Raw genomic sequence first — 21,280 nt, forward strand, 5'->3', positions numbered from 1 at the left:
CCCGTCATAAATATGAGTCAGTTGCCAAGCGTTTGAATTTTGATCACGTCACCATGGGGATGCTGCAATGGTCAATGTTGTACCTTGATGAACGTATCTTTTCTTTTATGTACACTGAGAGCATATGCACCAAGACAAATTCCTTGTGTGTCCAATCACACTTGGCCAATAAAAATTCTATTCTAAGAGCAGTCATAAGTCACTGTTTTCAGTGCCATTGGAGTTTTGTACGGCCACTAAATGAACTGTTGTAAATCGGGGACCACCTGTATAGTGAAGTGTATTTCATTTTATCCCTGCAGATGTTTGTTTGCAAAAAAAAAAAGGTCAACCTACAGTAGCCCCTTCTTCAAAAAAAAATGTAACAGACCTCAAAAATGGCAGATAATTCAATTACTACTTAGCCATTTTTTTGTGTCCGTCCTCCTGATTTGAATGCAAAATTACATCTAAATGATGCAGGGAATTAAGACACCTGTAGCTTAGTGCAGATGCTGGAACAATAAATCACACAGAGATGCAGTAGACCAGGGGTGTCCAAACTTGGCCCCTTGAAGAGTGGTGGACTTCAACTCCCAGAATTCCCCAGCCAGCATGAGCTATAAATATGAGCAAGTTGCTGGCTGGGGGAATTCTGGGAGTTGAAGTCCACCACTCTTCAAGGGGCCAAGTTTGGACATCCCTGCAGTAGACACTGTGGGCTCGACACTCAACTTAATAATAACTGATTTAAGGCCTATCATTTCATAAAACACAATCCCCTATTCTAAGAGGAAATTGTTCTCCCTAAAAAAAAGAGGATGTTTCAACAAGGAGAAAATCAAGGACAATCCAAAGGAAAATAGTTATTTTTTTTCTCTTGGGGAAAATTCAAAAGAAAAATATAAACTGGTTTGGGGGCAAAAAAATAATAAGAAGAAAAAGATTGAACTTGTCCAAGGATCATGGATATTAACTGACTAGGGGTCAGGATGAGTGGGTGTCTACAACTAATATATCTTAAAAGAAGTCATGAATCCCTGAACGGAAGAAATCTAAATAAATAATTTTTCTTCTGGCTCCTGTTCGTCTTAATAATAATAATAATAACAACAGAGTTGGAAGGGACCTTGGACGCGGCCTAGTCCAACCCCTGCCCAGGCAGGAAACCCTACATCTCAGACAGATGGTTATCCAACATTTTCTTAAAAATTTCCAGTGTTGGAGCATTTACAACTTCTGCAGGCAAATTGTTCTACTTATTAATTGTTCTAACCATCAGGAAATTTCTCCTTAGTTCTAAGTTGCTTCTTTCCTTGATTAGTTTCCACCCATTGCTTCTTGTTCTACCCTCAGGTGCTTTGGAGAACAGCCCGACTCCCTCTTCTTTGTGGCAACCCCTGAGATATTGGAAGACTGCTATCATGTCTCCCCTAGTCCTTCTTTTTATTAAATTAGACATACCCAGTTCCTGCAACTGTTCTTCATATGTTTTAGCCTCCAGTCCCCTAATCATCTTTGTTGCTCTTCTCTGCACTCTTTCTAGAGTCTCAACATCTTTTGCGGCGACCAAAACTGAATGCAGTATTCCAAGTGTGGCCTTACCAAGGCATTATAAAGTGGTATTAACACTTCACGTGATCTTGATTCTATCCCTCTGTTTATGCAGCCCAGAACTGTGTTGGCTTTTTTAGCAGCTGCTGCACACTGCTGGCCTATATCTAAATGGTTGTCTACTAGGACTCCAAGATTCCTCTCACAGGTACTACTATTGAGCAAGGTACCTTTTATTAAACCAGACTTCATTTCACTCAAAAGTATGCTTTGCTGTCATTTTTTTAAAAAAGATTTGTTAGGGAGGGGCAGATGTAATTTTCCTGCAGAGTTAATTATTCCTTCCTTGAGAATAGTGATTTTTTCCTTCTAATATTTTAGAAGAGGAAAAAGAACCAGAAACGGAGGCATTGGCCTGATAAACAACAGATAATTTTGAGGACAATGCTTTGGTCAGGTGAATGGAGAATCCAAGAATTGCAGTGTTGATGGAGAAAAAATACCACTATCCTTTTCTCCCCTATTACGTGAACAGGTTGTGCACACTTAGAAAGTTATGTGGAAGTGTTCCAATCTCACACAGCTGGAACACCTCTGCTGTTCACAAAAGCAGTCCAATTTTCTTCTGGTTTCCATATGGACTTGGGAGTAGGGGACGCCGCCCCCACCCCGCTTTGAAAGTTGCATTGACTTTAATAAGCAGATTTCTTAAACCATTAGCTTTTTAATCAAGGAACTACCAATGCAAACAAACAACCTAACTGTACACAACGGCCTAATCAAGGAACCACCAAAAACATACCACCGGTACTAACAAGGCAAGTCACTAATACATAAAAATAAGAGCAAACTGCATTCCCTTCTAGCACGGATGATGTTACCTAGCTGGGTCATGAAACATCTGCAAGAAAATCATCAAGCTCAAATTGATCAAATGATAAGTAGGGGAATATACCACTTTTTTATTTTTAAATGTGCACTGACTGAACACTCCATTTCTTATCCTCAGCAACATTAAGATGGGGAATTCTGGGAGCTGAAGTCTTAATCTTAATCTTGCTGCGGTTGAGAAACAGTACTCTTATCAATAGAAGAGAGTATTCGTAGTTTAGGATTGCTCTGTGGTTCGCGCTGTCATTGTTGGGAGACCACAACACCTCCTCACCCACAATCAAAATCCAGATGACTAGAGATTAACACGAAGATTAATCCTAGACTAAGAATCAGCAAACGAACAAGACCCCAATCATGGAACAAGTTAAAGTAAACGGCTTAATCAACGAGTCACCAAGAATATTGCCACCGACACTGAAAGAGCAAGCTACTAGTACATTAACAGAAGGAAAACCCCATTCCTTTCTAGCACTGATGATGTTATCGAGTTGGGTAATGAAACGTCTTCAAAACAAAACAAAACCAAAAAACCACCAAGCTCAGAGACAACCAAGGACCCCACAGTGCTCTCTGTCGTATGATTGGCTCTGTCTGCATTCACATTAATCATGGTGTTGCAATAATGTGCAATCTGGGCCTGTAAGAGAGGCGTAGACTCCAAACATCGACCAAGGCAAGATGGCATAGGCACAACCGGGAAGGCTCTCCAAAAAAGGGCCCAGTTTTGTAACAGGTGGGTTTATTCCCTCCCAATAAATTATTCTTTTTAAAAAAAAAAAAAAAAGTAGAAGCCATAAATATAGAAAGTTCTCTGAATCATCATTCACGCTGAGATAGTTTTTAGCCACTCCACAGATCCATCTTTAAACTACAAGCTCTTGCAAGTCCTGACAAGTGAGGAAGCCAGAGGAAAAAGTCTGAAGAAACACGTTTTGGTCTTTTTGTCTTTCGTTGTCGCAGCAAATGCTTTTTCCAGCTGGGTTGGTCCCTGATGAATCTAAGAGGCTTCTCGAGGAGGACATTTCAATGCTGGATTTTATCCTGGTCTAAGAAAGGAAGAGGAAAAACAAAAAGCATGATTTAAGAGGCTCAAATTACAGCTTTGATGCGCTTTGACAATCATTTAAGATGAACTGGCCTCAAAGAGAAACAAGACGGGGGGGGAATAAAAAACTCCCTCTAAAGATTTGTGGGACGAGGCCAAGTTCCTGTCTCAGGCAATTTCTGGGATGTTTCACATTTGACTAATGGCCACTGAACCACAAACCGTCTTGTCATGCTTGAGGAGAACCACGGATGGAGACTTCCAGGTACCATAAAGTTAACTTTACTTTGTAGTGGGAAATGGTGAGTAAAATGCCCAATTTTACCTAGGGACGGTCAAGAGTTCTCTTCGAGCACGGTTTCTCCCAATCTTGGCAGCTTTAAGATACGTGGGCCCATGTGATCAAAACTTCGTTCTTTTATTTTTATATATGAGGTATCTACCATGTTGACTTTTTCTGACCACCTTCACAAATGTCCCTACCTCCCAGTTTACAATTTGTAGTCTTCGGTTGCTCACAGAAGGCCCCCCCCCCAACCCCCCTGAATAGTCATCAGTAGCATCTTTGGACTTAAGATTTGATTTGATTTCCTCCTCCTCCTCCTCCTTTCTTCTCTACCACTACCACCACCAATTTCTTCTCCTCCTCCTTTTCCTTGTCCACCATCACTATCCTCCTCCTTTCTTCTCTACCAATACCACCACCAATTTCTCCTCCTCCTCCTTTTCCTTGTCCACCATCACTCTCTCTCCCCCTCCTCCTGCTCCTCCTGCTCCTCCTCCTTTCTTCTCTACCACTACCACCACCAATTTCTCCTCCTTTTTCTTGTCCACCATCACTATCTCTCCTCCTTCTCCTTCTCCTCCTCCAGCACTATTCCTCCTTCTCCTCATGTGCCATCGTCACTTCTTTCCTTTCTCCTTCCTTTGTTCTTTGCCTTTCTGAGGTGTTAGGGAGTTCAAAGGGCACACCGTTAGTCTAAGTTTGGAGGATGTTTTGGATGTCCATTGCATCTTTCCAAACCTTCCCCCAATAGGTATTTTGCTATTTTTATAGTTTTGAGTGACAATCCTGTCCAATAGATTTGGGGAACAATTGTCTTCTGTGCAACACACTCAGATAACCCCTCATGCTAATTCTGTTGCAAGCAATTAAATTCTAAACTGGCACCAACACTTACATTGTTCTGTTCCATTTCTGCCACCCTTCTCGGCATTTTACAAACCAAAGGTCTTGGCTAGGAGATATGTTGGTCTTCCCAGGGTCTTCTGCACAAAACACAAGCCTGAAACAAACAAAACCAAAGGCGTTTTAAGTCACATAAAACACAAGGACCTTTAAATGGAAAGTGATACGAAGCTATCTATTCAAATTTTGTAACCTTTCTTTGACAAAACTGTTAATTCCCAAATCATTGTTTTTTGCCCATGGCAAATTATGACATGTGGACTTCATCTCCCAGAATTTTCCAGCTAGCATACTAACTGAGAAACTCTGGAGTTGGTCAACATATTTTGACATTCGTAAGATTGAGAAACATACAGAGCAGGATTGGGGAACCATGGCCCTTTCTGGGAGTTGAAGTCCACAAGTCAAAAAAGAGCCCATGGTTCCCCACCCCAGTTCTACAGGAACGGCTTCCTTCCATCTTCCTTCCATCTTCCTTCTTCTTCCATCTTCCTTCTTCCATTATCATTATCATTCCCATGTGAGGCAAAGAGGTTGTAGAAAAAATGCTTTTAAAAGCTTCTAGCGATCCCAGCTGAGCCACGCAATCATCAGAGGCTTTTTTTACTTTTAAAAGCATTTTTTCAGCCGAAGAAAAAATGCTTTTAAAAGTAAAAACAATAACCTCTGATGAGCGTGCGGCTCAGCTGGGCATGGTGGGGGGCCAGGGATTTTTGCTACCGGTTTTCCGAACCACCTGCCACCATCGCTACCGGATCGGGAGATCCGGTCCGAACCGGGAGCATTTCACCCTTGCCCTGACCTATACATTACTCTGGTTCTTCGGGTAAGAGAGAGGCCCAAAGTCCCTCAGGAGCTTCCATGACTGAGGAGGGAATGAATTTAGGTCTCCCCAGTGCTAGTCTCAGATATTCACCAACACTCTATATTTGCTCTAGAACCCAGAGAGAGGGGCCGGCTTAAAGTCAAAGAACAGATCCAGAGTCTCCTTGTTCCTAACCCAACATTTCAACTGCTACACCATAATGGCGCTCACCACAATTGCAACACAGCATTGTGGTTCTTCTGAATGTCCAATTTTGCAAGCCGACAGGAGAACAGCAGCATCCTACCCTCCTACTACTGGTGCAGTCTTTGAGGAATGTCTCCCTCGAGATTGTGGGAGTTAAATCCTTGGATTTGCTCCAGATTAGCAAACTAATGGAACGTAAGCCTGGATGAGGATCAGTTGACTATACATAGAAGAGATTTGATAACAATAGGCTGCACTCTTCTGATTTGTTGACCTTTGTGTGACTCCAGAAAGCATAGATAAAAATACCGATAAAGGAGAATATTTGTAGCTCAGAGATAAAATGAGGGCTCCTTAGTGCTCTCTGTGCTTGGTTGTTTTCTTTCAGACATTTCGTTACCAAAACTAGATAACATCATCAGCATTGATGTGCTGGTGATGTTACCTAGTTTGAATAGAATAGAATAGAATAGAATTTTATTGGCCAAGTGTGATTGGACACACAAGGAATTTGTCTTGGTGCATATGCTCTCAGTGTACATAAAAGAAAAGATACGTTCATCAAGGTAATGAAATATCTCCAAGGAGACAACCCAGCTCAGAAAGCACCAAGGATCCCTCATAGATAAAAATTCTTACTGGGTAGATAGATAAATATGAAGTTTTAAAATCAAGCACACAAAGAGACACACAGAGAACTGTTCTCTGGGTCATTCATGTTTTCTCCGACAGATACTTTCTATAAAGAGTTCGTTGACATCTATTATCGTGAAAAACCAAAAGATTTACCTTATAGATTGAGGATGGTTTAAATTATATTTATGGGAAAATAGCAGATGAGTAGACTGTTTCCCTTAAATTAATTTTCCAGTTTGTAAAAGGTTATTCCACTATATCCTTGAGTCAATTTGTAAAGATGGGGGTTAGCTGAAGCAGAGGTCTTCAAACTTGGCAGCTTTAAGACTGGTGGACTTCAACTCCCAGAATTCTCTATGCTGGCTGGAGAATTCTGGGAGTTGAAGACCACCAGTCTTAAAGCTGCCAAGTTTGAAGACCTCTGCCTTAAGGTATTATTCAGGCCTTTTGTTTTTGTTTTTTTGCTAACTAAAGTCCTGCCTCTAAAAGCAATTTTAATTTATAACCTGAACATGAAACCAGATTATGAGGATTCACAACTAAAATAGCTACTAGAATGTATTCACTGCTTTTTTAACATCATTTTCTTATTTTTTTAATATCCTTTTTAACATCCTATCACCCCCTTTCTTTGCACTTTATTTCACCTGATTTTGATTTCGTGAGAGGGAAAGCTTGTTTTAATTTTTGAAAAAGAAATACTGAAGAGCAAAATACAGCTAGTCCTCGACTTATGACCACAATTGGAACTAACATTTACATTGCTCGGCAAGGGAGTCATTAAGCGCGTTGCCCCTGATCTTACGATATTTTTTTGTCACGGTTAAGAGAATCATTGCAGATGTTATTTGAATCCCATGGTCATTAAGCGAATCCAGCTTCCCCCATTGACTTTGCTTCTCTGGGAACATGCTCATTCATGTTCTCAATTTACGACCACAATTGAGCCCGATTTTTTTGTTGCTACACGAGACATTTGTTAAATTTTGCCTCATATTATGACCTTTCTGGCCACATTTGTTAAGTGAATCGCTCCTGCTGCTAAGTTAGTAACGCAGTTGTTAAGAGAATCTGGCTTCCCCGTGGACTTTGCTTGTCAGAAAGTCGCAAAAGGTGTTCACATGAACCCCAAAACACTACAACCGTCATAAATATGAGTCAGTTGCCAAGTGTCTGAATTTTGATCATGTGCCCATGGGGATACTGCAATGGTCAGGTGTGAAAAACGGTCATAAGTCCCTTTTTTCGGTGCGGTCGGAACTTTGAATGGTCACTTAAATGAACTGCTGTAAGTTGAGGACTACCTGTACATAAACGTACATGCACGTCAGAGGTGGGTTTCAGCAGGTTCTGGAGAACCGGTAGCAGAAATTTTGAGTAGTTCGGAGAACCGGTAGTAAAAATTCTGACTGGCCCTGCCCACATCTATTCTCTGTCTCCCAAGTCCCAGCTGATCAGGAAGATATAGGGATTTTATAGTATCCTTCCCTTGCCACGCCCACCAAGCCACGCCCACCAAGCCACGCCCACAGAACCGGTAGTAAAAATTCTGACTGGCCCCGCCCCCATCTATTCTCTGCCTCCCAAGTCCCAGCTGATCGGGAAGAAATAGGGATTTTATAGTATCCTTCCCTTGCCACGCCCATCAAGCCACGCCCACCAAGCCACGCCCACAGAACCGGTAGTAAAAATTCTGACTGGTCCCGCCCCCATCTATTCTCTGCCTCCCAAGTCCCAGCTGATCGGGAGGAAATGGGGATTTTGCAGTAACCTTCCCCTGGATTGGGGTGGGAATGGAGATTTTACAGTATCTTTCCCCTGCCGTGCCCACCAAGCCACGCCCACAGAACTGGTAGTAAAAAAAATTGAAACCGACCACTGATGCACATGTGAATTGTTTGCTTCAAACTGAGCATCCCTCCCAGCCATTTTGACCAACAACAGAAAAAGACTACGAGATGTTACATCACCACTTGCTCCCCGCTGGTGATCCTTCCCCAAGATCCTTACTTCTTCTGCGTTTCACCCGACTTCACGCGGATCCGTCTGATCTGTAGTTCTTTGGATGAGGGATCGGACTTGGACCAGTATTTTTTCATTTGGCTCCAAAAGTTGTACCAGGACTCAGTAGTGATTTCCCAAGTGAGTTTGATCTTTAGAATATCACCCACATCTTCCCCTGTGTATACCAGGAAGGTGTTTGTATAGTTCAGGCCAATCTGATCAGATCTGAAAAGGAAGCCAAAGTTGAACAGATGGTCATTCCTCCACCAGCTCAGCCTTGTTCCAGAGGGAAGACGGCAAGGCCCTCATAGGGTTCAAGAGTTGAGCTGATGAGATGGATTAGACCGTCTTCAAACATGGCAGCTTTAAGACTTGTGGACTTCAATTCCCAGAATTCTCCAGCTAACTATGCTGTTTGTCTGGTTTGGTTCCGCATCCCAACAAGACAGACACAGACTTCAGAGGATAATTAGAACTGCAGAAAAAATAATTGCTACCAACCTGCCTTCCATTGAGGACCTGTATACTGCACGAATCAAGAAGAGGGCCGTGAAAATATTTACAGATCCCTCGCATAAATTGTTTCATAAATTGTTTCAACTCCTACCCTCAAAACGACGCTATAGAGCACTGCACACCAGAACAACTAGACACAAGAACAGTTTTTTCCCGAAGGCCATCACTCTGCTAAACAAATAATTCCATCAACACTGTCAGACTGTTTACTGAATCTGCACTACTATTAATCGTCTCATAGTTCCCATCACCAATCTCTTTCCACTTATGACTGTATAACTATAACTTGTTGCTGGCAATCCTTATGATTTATATTGATATATTGACCATCAATTGTGTTGTAAATGTTGTACCTTGATGAACGTATCTTTTCTTTTATGTACACTGAGAGCATATGCACCAAGACAAATTCCTTGTGTGTCCAATCACACTTGGCCAATAAAATTCTATTCTATTCTATTCTAAAAAAAATATTTACAGACCCCCTCATATCCTGTACATAAACTGTTTCAACTCCTACCCTCAAAACGAAGCTACAGAGCACTGCACACCAGAACAACTAGACACAAGAACAGTTTTTTCCCGAACGCTATCAAATAATTCTTAAATTATTGAATGCTAAACAAATAATTCCCTCAACACTGCCAAATTAGTTACTAAGTCTGCATTACTATTAATCTTCTCATCGTTCCTATCACCCGTCTCCTCCCACTTATGACTGTATGACTGTAACTTTGTTGCTGGTATCCTTAAGTTTTATATTGACTGTTTCCCTATTACTATTTACTCTTAAGTGTTGTACCTTAGAATTCTTTTTATATAAAAAGTTTTTATTGGTCAAAAAAGATTTATGCAAATACATATCAGGTATGGTAAATTTTCATTTTTCTTATACATGATAAGAATTTTGCTCAAAATTTTAAACACATACAACAGCCATATGGCAAGCAGGTGATACGAAGTAGCTAAGTTTCAATCTTACATACACAATAAGGAAGGGTCAAGAATAATCAGAATATCATACGAAAGAGAATAAGGAAAACCAACACAATACCAAATATCTTTGTCACTTCCTAGTTTTGGATCTCAGAACTCTGGGCTCAGCCTGACCCAATTCCAGGGCCGCAACAGCGGCAGCCGCCTCCATGGTCTATAACCTCCCCTTCTTCAATTCCTGGGTCATCTAAATCCAGGAGGGCTTTGTGTTCCTCCACGTAGGCCGCAGCCTCCGCAATTGTACTAATTTTTTTCGTAATGCCCTCCCGGAAAATCATCAATCCTCTGGCATCAGCCATCTGAAGCCCACTCCTTCTGGTACAATTTGCTTGATAAAAGTAATATTTCTTTCTCATTTCACGTACCTGTCTGGGAATCTGCCTCAGAATGGCTATCTCCTGCCCCTATAAGTCAGTGCCCCACTCCTATGTTTTCTAAGAATTTCATCTCTCGCCTCTTTTCACAAATTTGACATGAACCTCTCTAGGAACTGCATGCGTGCGTGCATATTGTGAATTAACTCTATAAACTCGATCCACATCCCAATTCATAAAATCAACACCTCTCCCAAGAAATTCTCCCAACAGTTTAGTCACAACATCTCTCAAATCTTCTTGGTCCACTTCTTCCAAATTTTGAAACCTAAGGAAATAAGACATTTTATCCATCTGTAGTCCAAGCACAGCATTGCTTGTCGTCTCCCCTCTTTTCTGCACTGCCCGCATCTCACCCTCCAGACCTTCCACTTTCTGCTTATTTTCTGCTGAGACTTGTTGAGTATCCTTTAAATCCTTTTGGATAGTCACAATTTCTGCTCTTATTTCATCCAGTTTCTTGTCCATATTAGATAACTTTTCCAGGATTCTTTCCATTTCTCCAGCAGTTGGTCTCTGACCTTTTGCCATTTAAAAAAATTTTCAAAATCCTCAGGCAAGCACAGTATCCTTATAATTTCCTGCGGATCCACCAGGGGGCACTCACAGGAGCAACGAGTCCAGAGTACAGTTAATCAACCAGGAAGCCGAAGGGAAGTGATGTCATCAAGATTCTCATAGTGAAGGCGGAAGCTGGACGCCACCATTGTTCCCCAGAGGAGGGGGCCTCAAACCTCCCTCCTAAATTTCTCCATCACCTCTTCTCTCCAGAGCTCCACAAAACCGGTAATCTTGTTATTTTAAGTTCTCCTCTCTCCAAAGTGATTCGTACTCCTTCCAGTCGCAGGGAGAAAACCCCCGCACTCGGAGTACTCCACTCACGTTTGCCGATATTCCCTTCCCTTCTTCATTCCTCAATTCTTCTCCGTTCCCTGTTCACCACCAGGCTGCTGCAATTATAAATCCAAAGCCCCGGTGTCACCGGGCACAGCGGCCCAGGCGACGACCAAAATAATGGCCGCGGCCTGTAGCCTCCGAACCCCGCCGAGCCTAGGACGCGCCAGCATCGGTCCCCCCAGTCCTGTATATCGGCTGGGAGACCCCTGGCGAGCCGTCCGTACGGCAGGTGTCCTTTTCGGAACACCTGGCCCCTAAGGGCCTCGGCGGCGGCCGGATTCGGACACTGGAGGCAAGAGAAGCCTTCCAGACGTCCGTTGCCACCGGACACCGGAAGTCGTCTCGTACCTTAGAATTCTTGATGAAGGTATCTTTTCTTTTATGTACACTGAGAGTCTATGCACCAAGACAAATTCCTTGTGTGTCCAATTACACTTGGCCAATGAAGAATTCTATTCTGTTCTATTCTACAAGTCTTAAAGCTGCCAAGTTTGGGTACCCCCTGGATTAGACCCACAAGCTGCGAGTTCCCAACCCTCATTTCAAATTTCAAAGTCAAATAAGTTGACTTTGTATATAAATATACAAATAGAATGAAGACCATTGCTAACATAGTGTAAGCCACCCTGAGTCTTCAGAGAAGGGCGGGATATAAATGCAAATTAAAAAAAATTATGGGGACGCTCAGACATGCGGTGTAGGAACACAAAGACATTGAGAACTTCTCTGAATATCAGAATATCAGGATAGAGCTGGAAGGGACCTTGGAGGTCTTCTAGTCCAGCCCCCTGCTTCAGCAGGAGATCCTATACCATTTCAGACAAGTGACTGTCCAATCTCTTCTTAAAAACCTCCAGTGTTGAAGCACCTACAGCTTCTGCAGGCAAGCTGTTCCACTGGTTAATTGTCCTCACTGTTAGGAAGTTTCTCCTCAATTCCAGGTTGCTTTTCTCCTTGATTAGTTTCCACCCATTGTTTCTTGTTCTGCCTGCAGGTGCTTTGGTAAACAAATTGACTCCCTGTTCTTGGTGGCAACCTCTCAAATACAGGAATACTGCTGTCATGTTGCCCTTAGTCCTCCTTTTTACTAGACTAGCCAAACCCAAGTTCTTCATATGTTTTAGTCTCCAGGCCTTTAATCATCTTAGTTGTTCTTCTCTGCACTTTTTCCAAAGTCTCAACATCTTTTTTGGTAATGTGGTGACCAAAACTGGATGCAGTATTCCAGGTGTGGTCTTACCAAGGCTCTGGACTGCTCCCCTCTTTAAAACGAGGGACCTACCAAGTGTTCCTAGGACAGAGTTGAGGAAACAAAACATGGAGGTGGCCTTCTCAAAAAAAAAAAAAAACAGTATCAACTTTAATGAGAATGACTGATATTTGAAATTTTCCACTTACACTTCCAGAGGTAGAGGTTCAGAATCTCCACTGGTCCCATAGAAGGTCACGGAAAATGCTGGTTCGGTTTCTCCCAGACTTTTATAGCTGAAGACATGGATCTTCAGCTGATAGTGGAAAACTGAGGAAAGTCAAGAGCCCAAAATTAGACTTGCAAATTTGTGGTAACATAAAAAGAGACATGACTTCCAAGGGGAAGGCCAAGGGGCAGAGGATCTGAGTGCCAGATGTGTTGTTGGGACCCCTAACTAGAAGACTAGAGAGAGCCAGAAAAGCAGTAGGGTGTGGTTCAGGTGTGAAATGTGAAATTTGTTACTACCAGTTCTTGTGGGCGTGGCTTGGTGATGATGGTGGGGGATAATGTGACTGGGTGGGCATGGCCAACTTTTTTTTTTGTACTTTTAAAAGCATTTTTTCTACAATCTCTTCAGCCGAAGAGATTGTAAAAAAAATGCTTTTAAAAGGCTCTGGTGATCAGGCAACTCAGCTGGGATCGCCAGAGGAGTCTTTTAAAAGCTTTTAAAGGGTTCTGACGATCCCAGCTGAGTTGCCTGATCATCAGAGGCTTTTAAAAGCATTTTTTTACAGCCTCTTTGGCTGAAGAGGTTGTAGAAAAAATGCTTTTAAAAGATACTGATGATCCCAGCTGAGCCACACAATCATCAGAGGGTTTTTTGTTTTTTTTACTTTTAAAAACATTTTTTTCGGCTGGAGGAAAAATGCTTTTAAAAGTAAAAAAAACCACCTCTGATGATCGCGTGGCTCAGCTGGGCATGGCGGTGGGGTAGGGATTTTTGCTACGGGTTCTCCGAACCACCCGCCGCCATCGCTACCGGATCAGGCGATCCGGTTTGAACCTGGAGCATTTCACCCCTGGCATGGATGATGGATTCCCTACTACACAAAGGAGAAAGAAGAGAGCTGTCTTTGATCCACTGCAAAGCTCTTGCACACCGATAAATTAACTGTAGGCACTCCTTGAACTATGAGCACAATCGAGTCCAAAATTTCTGTCGCAAGACAGTTGTTAAGCCAGTTTTGCATCATTTTACGACCTTTCTTGCCATCGTTGTTAAGTGAATCGCTGCAGTTGTTAAGTGAGTAACATGGTTGTAAAGTGAATCTGGCTTCCCCATGAACTTGGGAACGGCACTGAAAAAAACGACTTATGGCTGTTTTTCACATAGTTTCCCCACTGTCACCAGATCAACATTTGGACGCTTGTGTTCTGTTTCCCTTCCCCCAATACTCCCCGCAAAGAGTCAGTCAGAGGCCTCCTTTTCTGATTTATTTACATATATATAAATGTCCTGGCCACGTCTACCCACGGGCCTGCCAAGTTTCTGGAGATAACAAGGAAATTACAGATAAGGCCAGAATTACTCACAAATATATTCTTCCCTCCATTGATACAGTTTGCCCGCGCAAATTCATTGCTTTGTCCAAGACAAAAAACCAGGAAGTCCCGCCTCCTATTTATAGTCTCTGCAGATGTCACTGCATGACAATTATGATTTGGCTTTATCCCAATGCTGCTTCTGCTGCGCGCGCCAGTCACGCCTGCGCAGTCTTGCATCACTCCAAAACTGTTCTTGGGGCGTTGCCAAATCAGAAGAAGGCTCCAGGGAATCAGGCCTTGCCGGCCCCTCCTCCTCCCTTTGAGTGGGTGCCAGGGAGGGAAAGGGCTCAAGAGAAGCAGGGCTTGCCAGGTCTTCTCCCTCACTTTCTGAATCATCCGAGTCCAGGAGTCCGGGTCCAGGAACCTGGGTCACAACAGCTTGGCAACCGACTCATATTTATGACAGTTGCAGTGTCCTGGGGTCACGTGATCCCCTTTTGTGACCTCCTGACAAGCAAAGTCAATGAGGAAGCCAGATTCACCTAACCACCGTGTTACTAACTTAACAACTGCAGAGATTCACTTAACGATTGTGGCAAGAAAGGCCATAAAATGGGACAAAACTCATTTAGCCACTGTCTCGCTTGGCAACGGGAATTTGACTTACGAACAAAGCTGAGGCCCCAATTTTCACCTTACCTTTGAAAGGCATGCCAGCCCTTGTCTTGAGGTACATCTTGCTGTTGCGTTTGTTCCTCATCTTCTTGGTGTTGTATCCGATGCCGTTGCAGCGATTCTTCCGACAGCTCAAGCAAATGCCCTTCTTGAAGCGTCCGGAATCCGTGCATTGGAAGGCAAAACTCGGCTTGTCCTTGTTCACAAGCGAGTCCACAAAGAGGTGCACTGACCGCTCGTGTTCGCATATCACAAGGTCCCCAATCTCTAGAAGGGGGAGATGGAGCACAGAAATCATTAGGATCTTGGCATTTCAGTGGACGATCACTTAAACATGAGCCTGCTGGGTGCGGCAGCAGCCAAAAAAATGGGTACTATCCTTGGTTGTATAAACAGAGGCATAGAATCAAAATGACGTGAAGTATTAATACCGCTTTATAAAGCCTTAGTAAGACAACAGTGTTGTGTCTCGTCCGCTTTCACCGCAGCCGGGGCCTTCTTATCTGCTTCCGAACGCTGAAGAATGTCCTAGTATGCCTCCTGGCCCCAGCCCTGGCTCCATGCCCAGACAGGCTGAGGAGGAAGAAGTACCTCCAGCCCCCAGCTCTGGCTCCATGCCCAGGCAAACGGAGCAACTAGACCCCTCCCCCTCCCCCATAGCATATGAGCCTGAGGGAGGTCAATTACCAACAGCTGCAGACTAGAGTGACCCTCGCTTCAGAAGAATTGATAGGCGGCAGCGACAGAAGGAAGGGAGGGGCAGGCCTGGATAAGTGCTGAGTCATGGAGCCACACCCCATGGCCTATATAAAGGATCTGCTTTCTGGCATTCTCTGAGTCAGGCAAAGTCTAACATATCTTGCTGAAGTCACTTTCTGGTCTCCTGCCTGCCTTGAGAACTTTGCTAGGACTTTGGCAGAGCTGCAGAGGCACGCCTGATTCGGATTTCCCTTATCCGGCCGTCAGCGGAGGAGTGGGACACGACAAACAGCTGGAATCCTGCATCCAGTTTTGGTCACCAAGTGTTGTGACCCAGGCCCAAGTAGGTAGTAGGAAACTCAGTCAGTGTAAAAACAAACAAACTTTATTAAAACAGCTGAGAATTACTTCATTCTCAGCGTAGTCCAACTAAATTAAAGCAAATTCCTCTCAACACAATTCCTCAGTCCTACCACCAACCTTGGTCCAATTAGGCAAACTGCCAAAGGCCTTTCTTGGCAAAAGTTCAGAAGACACCGATACAAAACAAATGCAACAAGACAAAGCTATCAACGTTGTTTTCCAGAAAAGAGTCCAAACATTATCGCTGGTCTTTTAAGCCTTATGGGAGGGGCCAATCATCTCTTGACCCTACTCCCAAGTTGTCCTCTTTGCTTTAGCTGCTCTTGCCTTCTGGCAGCTCTTCTCATGCGGGCATTAGGAACAGGCTCCTCCTATTCCTCTGCCTCACTACTGACAGTCTCTGGAGGCTCTGGAGTCCGCACATCACTCCCCGATGGCCCTGGTCCCACCTTTGCCTCTGACACAGAGCCCTCATCTGGGCCTTCCCCAGCCTCCAGGACTGGCCCACACTCTTCCTCAGCCTCATCATTGTCTGACTCCGTTGCCAGCTCCACAGGCTGCTGGCAGACCACAACAACATGTTACAAAAAAGATGTTGAGACTTTGGAAAAAGTACAGAGAAGAGCAACTAAGGTGATTAAAAGCCTGGACACTAAAACATATGAAGGGCGGTTGCAGGAATTGGGTTTATCTAGTTTAATAAAAACAAGGACTAGGGATGACATAACCGTGTTCCAGTATTTGAGGAGCTGCCACAAAGAAGAGCGGGGGTCAACTTATTTTTCGAAGCACCAGAGGTCAGGATAAGAAACAGTGGATGGAAACTAATCAAGGAGAGAAGCAACCTGGAATGAAGGAGAAAGTTCCTAACAGTGAGAACAGTTAACCAATGGAACAATCTGCCTCCAGAAGTTGTGCTTGCTCCATCACTGGAGCTTTTAAAGAAGAGATTAGGCAACCATTTGCCTGAAATTCTATAGGGTTTCCTGCCTGAGCAGGGGGGGTTAGACTAGAAGACCTCCAAGATCCCTTCCAACTCTGTTATTCTCAGAGGTGAGATTCACATTCTGTAGCAACCGGTTCACTCAGCACCAGAAATGTGAGTGTACACCATCCACACATACGTACGGCATCACAAAACACGGCAATTTGCTCGCACGTGCTGTCCACACGTGCGTGCGACATCAAAAACACGGCAATTTGCTCACGCACGCCATCCACACATGCATGCAGCATCAAAAACACAGGATAGTGCCCGGGTCGGTGGGTGGGCGGGGCGGGCCCATCCGCAGGTCGCCACTAGGTCGTCACTACCAGTTCGCCTGAACCAGTTGGAACCGTATGAATACCACCTCTGGTTATTCTGTTATCTTGTGTAGGTACTGCCACACTTCACACGGACCTATGAGAGCATATAGCTTTTATATTCGTATAAAATATATTTTCACTGGAGGTTTTTAAGAAAAGTCTGGACAGCCACTTGTCTGAAATGGTATAGGGCAGTGGCCCACAACCATTTGGGTGCCAGGGTATGGTTCTGTGGAGAAAGGTTTTTCCGTGGACCCAGAGGGGGCGTCGTTTTGAGCACTGCCTATATCCCGCAAATGGGGCTTAGATTGTTTGCATGGACTGGTTGCTGACATCTCGCAGACCAGTGCCAGTTCATGGACTGGGGATTGGAGACTCCTGGTCAGGGCTGAAATGTAAAATTTATTACTACTGGTTCTGTGGGCGTGGCTTGGTGGTGGTGGGGGTAATGTGACTGGGTGGGCATGGCCAACTTTTTTTTTTACTTTTAAAAGCATTTTTTCTACAACCTCTTCGACTGAAGAGCTTCTAAAAAAATGCTTTTAAAAAGTTCTGGCGACCAGGCAACTCAGCTGGGATCGCCAGAGGAGCCTTTTACAACCTTTTTTTTTTTTTACAAGCTCTTCGGCCGAAGAGGTTGTAGAAAAAATGCTTTAAAGGGTTCTGACGATCCCAGCTAAACTGCGCAATCATCAGAGGCTTTTTTTTTTTTACTTTTCAAAGCATTTTTTCAGCCAAAGAAAAAATGCTTTTAAAAGTAAAAAAAAAAAAAACCCTCTTCATGATCGCGCGGCTCAGCTGGGGCGGGGGGGGGGCAGGGATTTTTGCTACCGGTTCTCCGAACCACCTGCCGCCATCGTTACTGGATCGGATGATCTGGTGTAAACCGGCAGCATTTCACCCCTGCCCCCGGTATAGGGTCTCTTGCTTCTGCAGCAGGTTGGACTAGGACAGGAGTCTCCAACCTTGGCAACTTTAAGACTTGTGGACTTCAACTTTGCTGGTTGAAGAATTCTGGGAGTTGAAGTCCACAAGTCTTAAAGTTGCCAAGGTTGGAGGCCCCTGGACTAGAAGACCTCCAAGGTCCCTTCTGGTTCTATTCTGAACTGAATTGCAATGCAAAAACACCACTTTCGCATTCTCCTGCTCAGCCGAAAGGGAAAATCATATGCCCATGTGCAGCAGCAAAATTTATAATTCTTGGTGGTTTTTGGAGCGCAGCGCAAGCACGAGCTCAGCTTGGCCAAGAACCAGACAGGCCACGAGTCAAGAATGTTGCACTGCAACCCAAAGGACACACATATCATTTAAATAATAAGGACGGCGCAGAACCAGTTGGAAACATTTCATAAACTGAAATGGCTTTGTATTTTAGATGAGAAGGCATGAGCTTTCCAAGCGACCGCCAACTATCACAAAGCCTCAAAGGTTCATTAGCCAAGCCAGCCCCATGGGCATACTCTTCCTTTCTATTGCCATGAGCGAGAGTCCCAAGAAAGACGTCTGACGTTTAAATAACGGCTTTGCATTTATAAAGTGTGTGCTGTAGTTTAAAGTCCTTCCAGAGGATGTTCTAACTGAAACCCTTAAACACAGCCCTTCGTAGCCCGGGCTCCTTCCAGAATTTTGGGGCTACCGATCCCGTAATGCTTCCCAAGAACAAGGCTTTGGATCATACTGCTCAGTGTGTTATGGGAACCAATCTCAGCAGCAACAGCAATGTGGGAGGGTCAAAATCAGCAAGATAGTATCTCCTTCCCCTCCTCCTCCTCCTCCTCCTCCTCCTCTTCCTCTTCCTCTAGTTTAATGAAAAGAATGATTTGGGTGACATGATAGAAGTGTTCCAATGTCAGGGTAATGATGATTTAAAGCTGACCAGCCTCTGTAAGGCTGTGGATCAGGATGAATCAGCAGGGTTATTGCCACTTTAAGACTGAGGATGAGTCAGCAGGGTTATTGCCACTTTAAGACTGAGGATGAGTCAGCAGGGTTATTGCCGCTTTAAGATGTCTATATAAGGGAGCCATGAGAAGGCATCTCTCTCTCTCCTCAAGTATCAATCTCCTTGTTGTGTTCTATCTGCATTGTAGTTCTCCGTGTAGAGTTGAAGATTGATTGCTTGCCTGGTTATGTGCCTACCACGTGTATGTACATATATAGAAGTCTTGTATATAAACCACTGTTTGTAAGACAAACCTCTGTGTCCCGTATTTTGCTCCTGGGTTGTCTCAAAATAGTAGTCACGCTGTAAACACTCTGGCATCCAATATCTAAGGGGCTGCCACAAAGAAGAAAGGGCCACCTTCTTGAAGGCAGGACAAGAAGCATTGGATGGAAACTACGGTAATCAAGGAGAAAACCAACCTAGAACTAAGGAGGAATTTCCTGATAGTGGGAACAATCAATCAGAAGAACAACCTGTCTCCAGAAGTTGTGGGTGCTCCATCATTGGAGGTTTTAAAAAGAGATTAGACAACTATTTGTCTGAAATGGTATAGGGCCGTGATGGCGAACCTGTGGCATGCGGAGCCGTATCTGTGGGCACACGAACATTGCCCTAACTCAGCTCCAGCGCGCATGCGCATGCTTGCTGCCTGATTTCCAGGCCTTCCGGGCCCACTGAAAGTCAGGAGTGCAGAGAAGAGCAACAAAGATGATTAGGGGACTGGAGGCTAAAACATGAAGATTGGTTGCAGGAACTGGGCATGGCTAGTTTAATGAAAAGAAGGACTAGGGGGGACATGATAGCAGTCTTCCGGTATCTCAGGGGCTGCCCCAAAGAAGAGGGAGTCAAGCTATTCTCCAAAGCACCTGAGGGTAGAACAAGAAGCAATGGGTGGAAACTAATCAAGGAGAGAAGCAACCTAGAACTAAGGAGAAATTTCCTGACAGTTAGAACAATTAATCAGTGGAACGACTTGCCTGCAGAAGTTGTAAATGCTCCAACACTGGAATTTTTTAAGAAAATGTTGGATAACCATTTGTCTGACATGGTATAGGGTTGGACTAGAAGACCTCCAAGGGGGTTGGACTAGAAGACCTCCAAGGTCCCTTCCAACTCTGTTGTTATTATTATTAAGGACTAAATAGGAAACGGGCTGTTTCTGGCCTCCAGAGGACCTCTGGGGGTGCGGGGAAGGCCATTTTCGTCCTCCCCAGGCTCCAAAAAAGTATCTGGAGCCTGGGGAGGGCAAAAAACAGGCCTACTGGGCCCACCGGGCCATCATGTGCCAAAAATGGGGGAGCGTAGGAGGGGGTCGCATGTGGGGGGCAGGGCGCATTGAATTTTGAGTGTGGGCATGCGCGCGCGACCCCCCCCCACAACCCCCACTTTTGGCACACAACGGCAAAAAGGTTAGCCATCACTGGTATAGGGAGGGTTGGGCTAAAAAACCTCCAAGGTTCCTTCCAACGCTGATATCTTGTCTGCTTTTTGGCTCCCTCCCCAGGTGGAGGGAGGGACACGTTCACTGGTCACAGGCCAAAGTATTTAGGAGGCAGCTGCTTTAAAGCAACCTTGAAATATAAGTCAGTTTTTGGTACCTCGATACTGAAGTTGGAGGCCTAAAGCCATCTAGTATTTACAGGGTAAAGAAAAGACGCCAAGATGATTTTATTGATATTTCACTGGGCTCTGATGCTCACAAGGATGCTGTATGGACAGAAAGGCCAAAGTTGTAGAAGCGGCATTGGGTTTTGTCTTGGAGACTGTTCTCAGTAGTTGTGTTCACACACAACATGGTTTATCAAATCAGGGAAAAGACAGTAACAATACAGGAAGTCCTTGACTTACAACCATTTGAGCCGTGGTGGCGCAGTGGTTAAAATGTAGTACTGCAGGCTACTTCTGCTGCCTGCCGGCTTTCTGCAATTTGGCAGTTCAAATCTCACCAGGCTCAAGGTTGACTCAGCCTTCCGTCCTTCCAAGGTCAGTAAAATGAGGACCAGGATTGTTGGGGGCAATATGCTGACTCTGTAAACCGCTTAATGTCAAGGGTCCAGAAAAACCTCTTCTGCATAAAAAAAAACTCAGAAGCCATTGTTTTCCAGAGTTCTTTACTAGCATGAGGAAACTGGCACACGATGAGTGAAATTCCAAAACTGAATTTCCGGATTCTTTTCCCCAGTTATACAAACCCCAAGAGTCCCACCCCACTGACCCCTTTGATGGTCACATGGTCCCACGTTCTCCCAGTTCATTCGAATATCTTCTTGCCACTCTTCCTGCAGATGTGAACACCATCCGACCTTGACCGCTTGAAGAATGTTACCATACCCCTCAGCCCCCCTTCTTCCCCTCAGGGGAAAAAAGTGGCAGCGTCTGGAACCCTAAAGTCTAATATGGTTTCCAGGCCTGACACTTAGAGAGTAAAGCACCTGACTCACAAGTCTAAGTGCTACT

General features: G+C 44.3%; 1 protein-coding gene across 2 annotated transcripts in view; it reads right to left on the reverse strand.

Moving 5' to 3' along the window:
- Positions 1-3,199: 3,199 nt before the first annotated feature.
- LIPG (lipase G, endothelial type) overlaps positions 3,200-21,280 on the reverse strand; it is a 43,953-nt gene continuing 25,872 nt past the window's right edge. For both annotated transcript variants that reach the window (XM_058170972.1, XM_058170971.1), the window contains 5 exons: positions 14,533-14,775; positions 12,495-12,615; positions 8,320-8,538; positions 4,654-4,758; positions 3,200-3,473 (listed from right to left, as the gene is read on the reverse strand). In XM_058170972.1, the coding sequence (XP_058026955.1) occupies positions 3,464-3,473; positions 4,654-4,758; positions 8,320-8,538; positions 12,495-12,615; positions 14,533-14,775 (698 nt within the window). In that variant the 3' untranslated portion in view covers positions 3,200-3,463. The remainder of the gene's footprint in view (positions 3,474-4,653; positions 4,759-8,319; positions 8,539-12,494; positions 12,616-14,532; positions 14,776-21,280) is intronic.

The sequence above is a fragment of the Ahaetulla prasina genome, chromosome 2 (genome assembly GCF_028640845.1).
Source record: "Ahaetulla prasina isolate Xishuangbanna chromosome 2, ASM2864084v1, whole genome shotgun sequence".
NCBI lineage: Eukaryota > Metazoa > Chordata > Lepidosauria > Squamata > Colubridae > Ahaetulla > Ahaetulla prasina.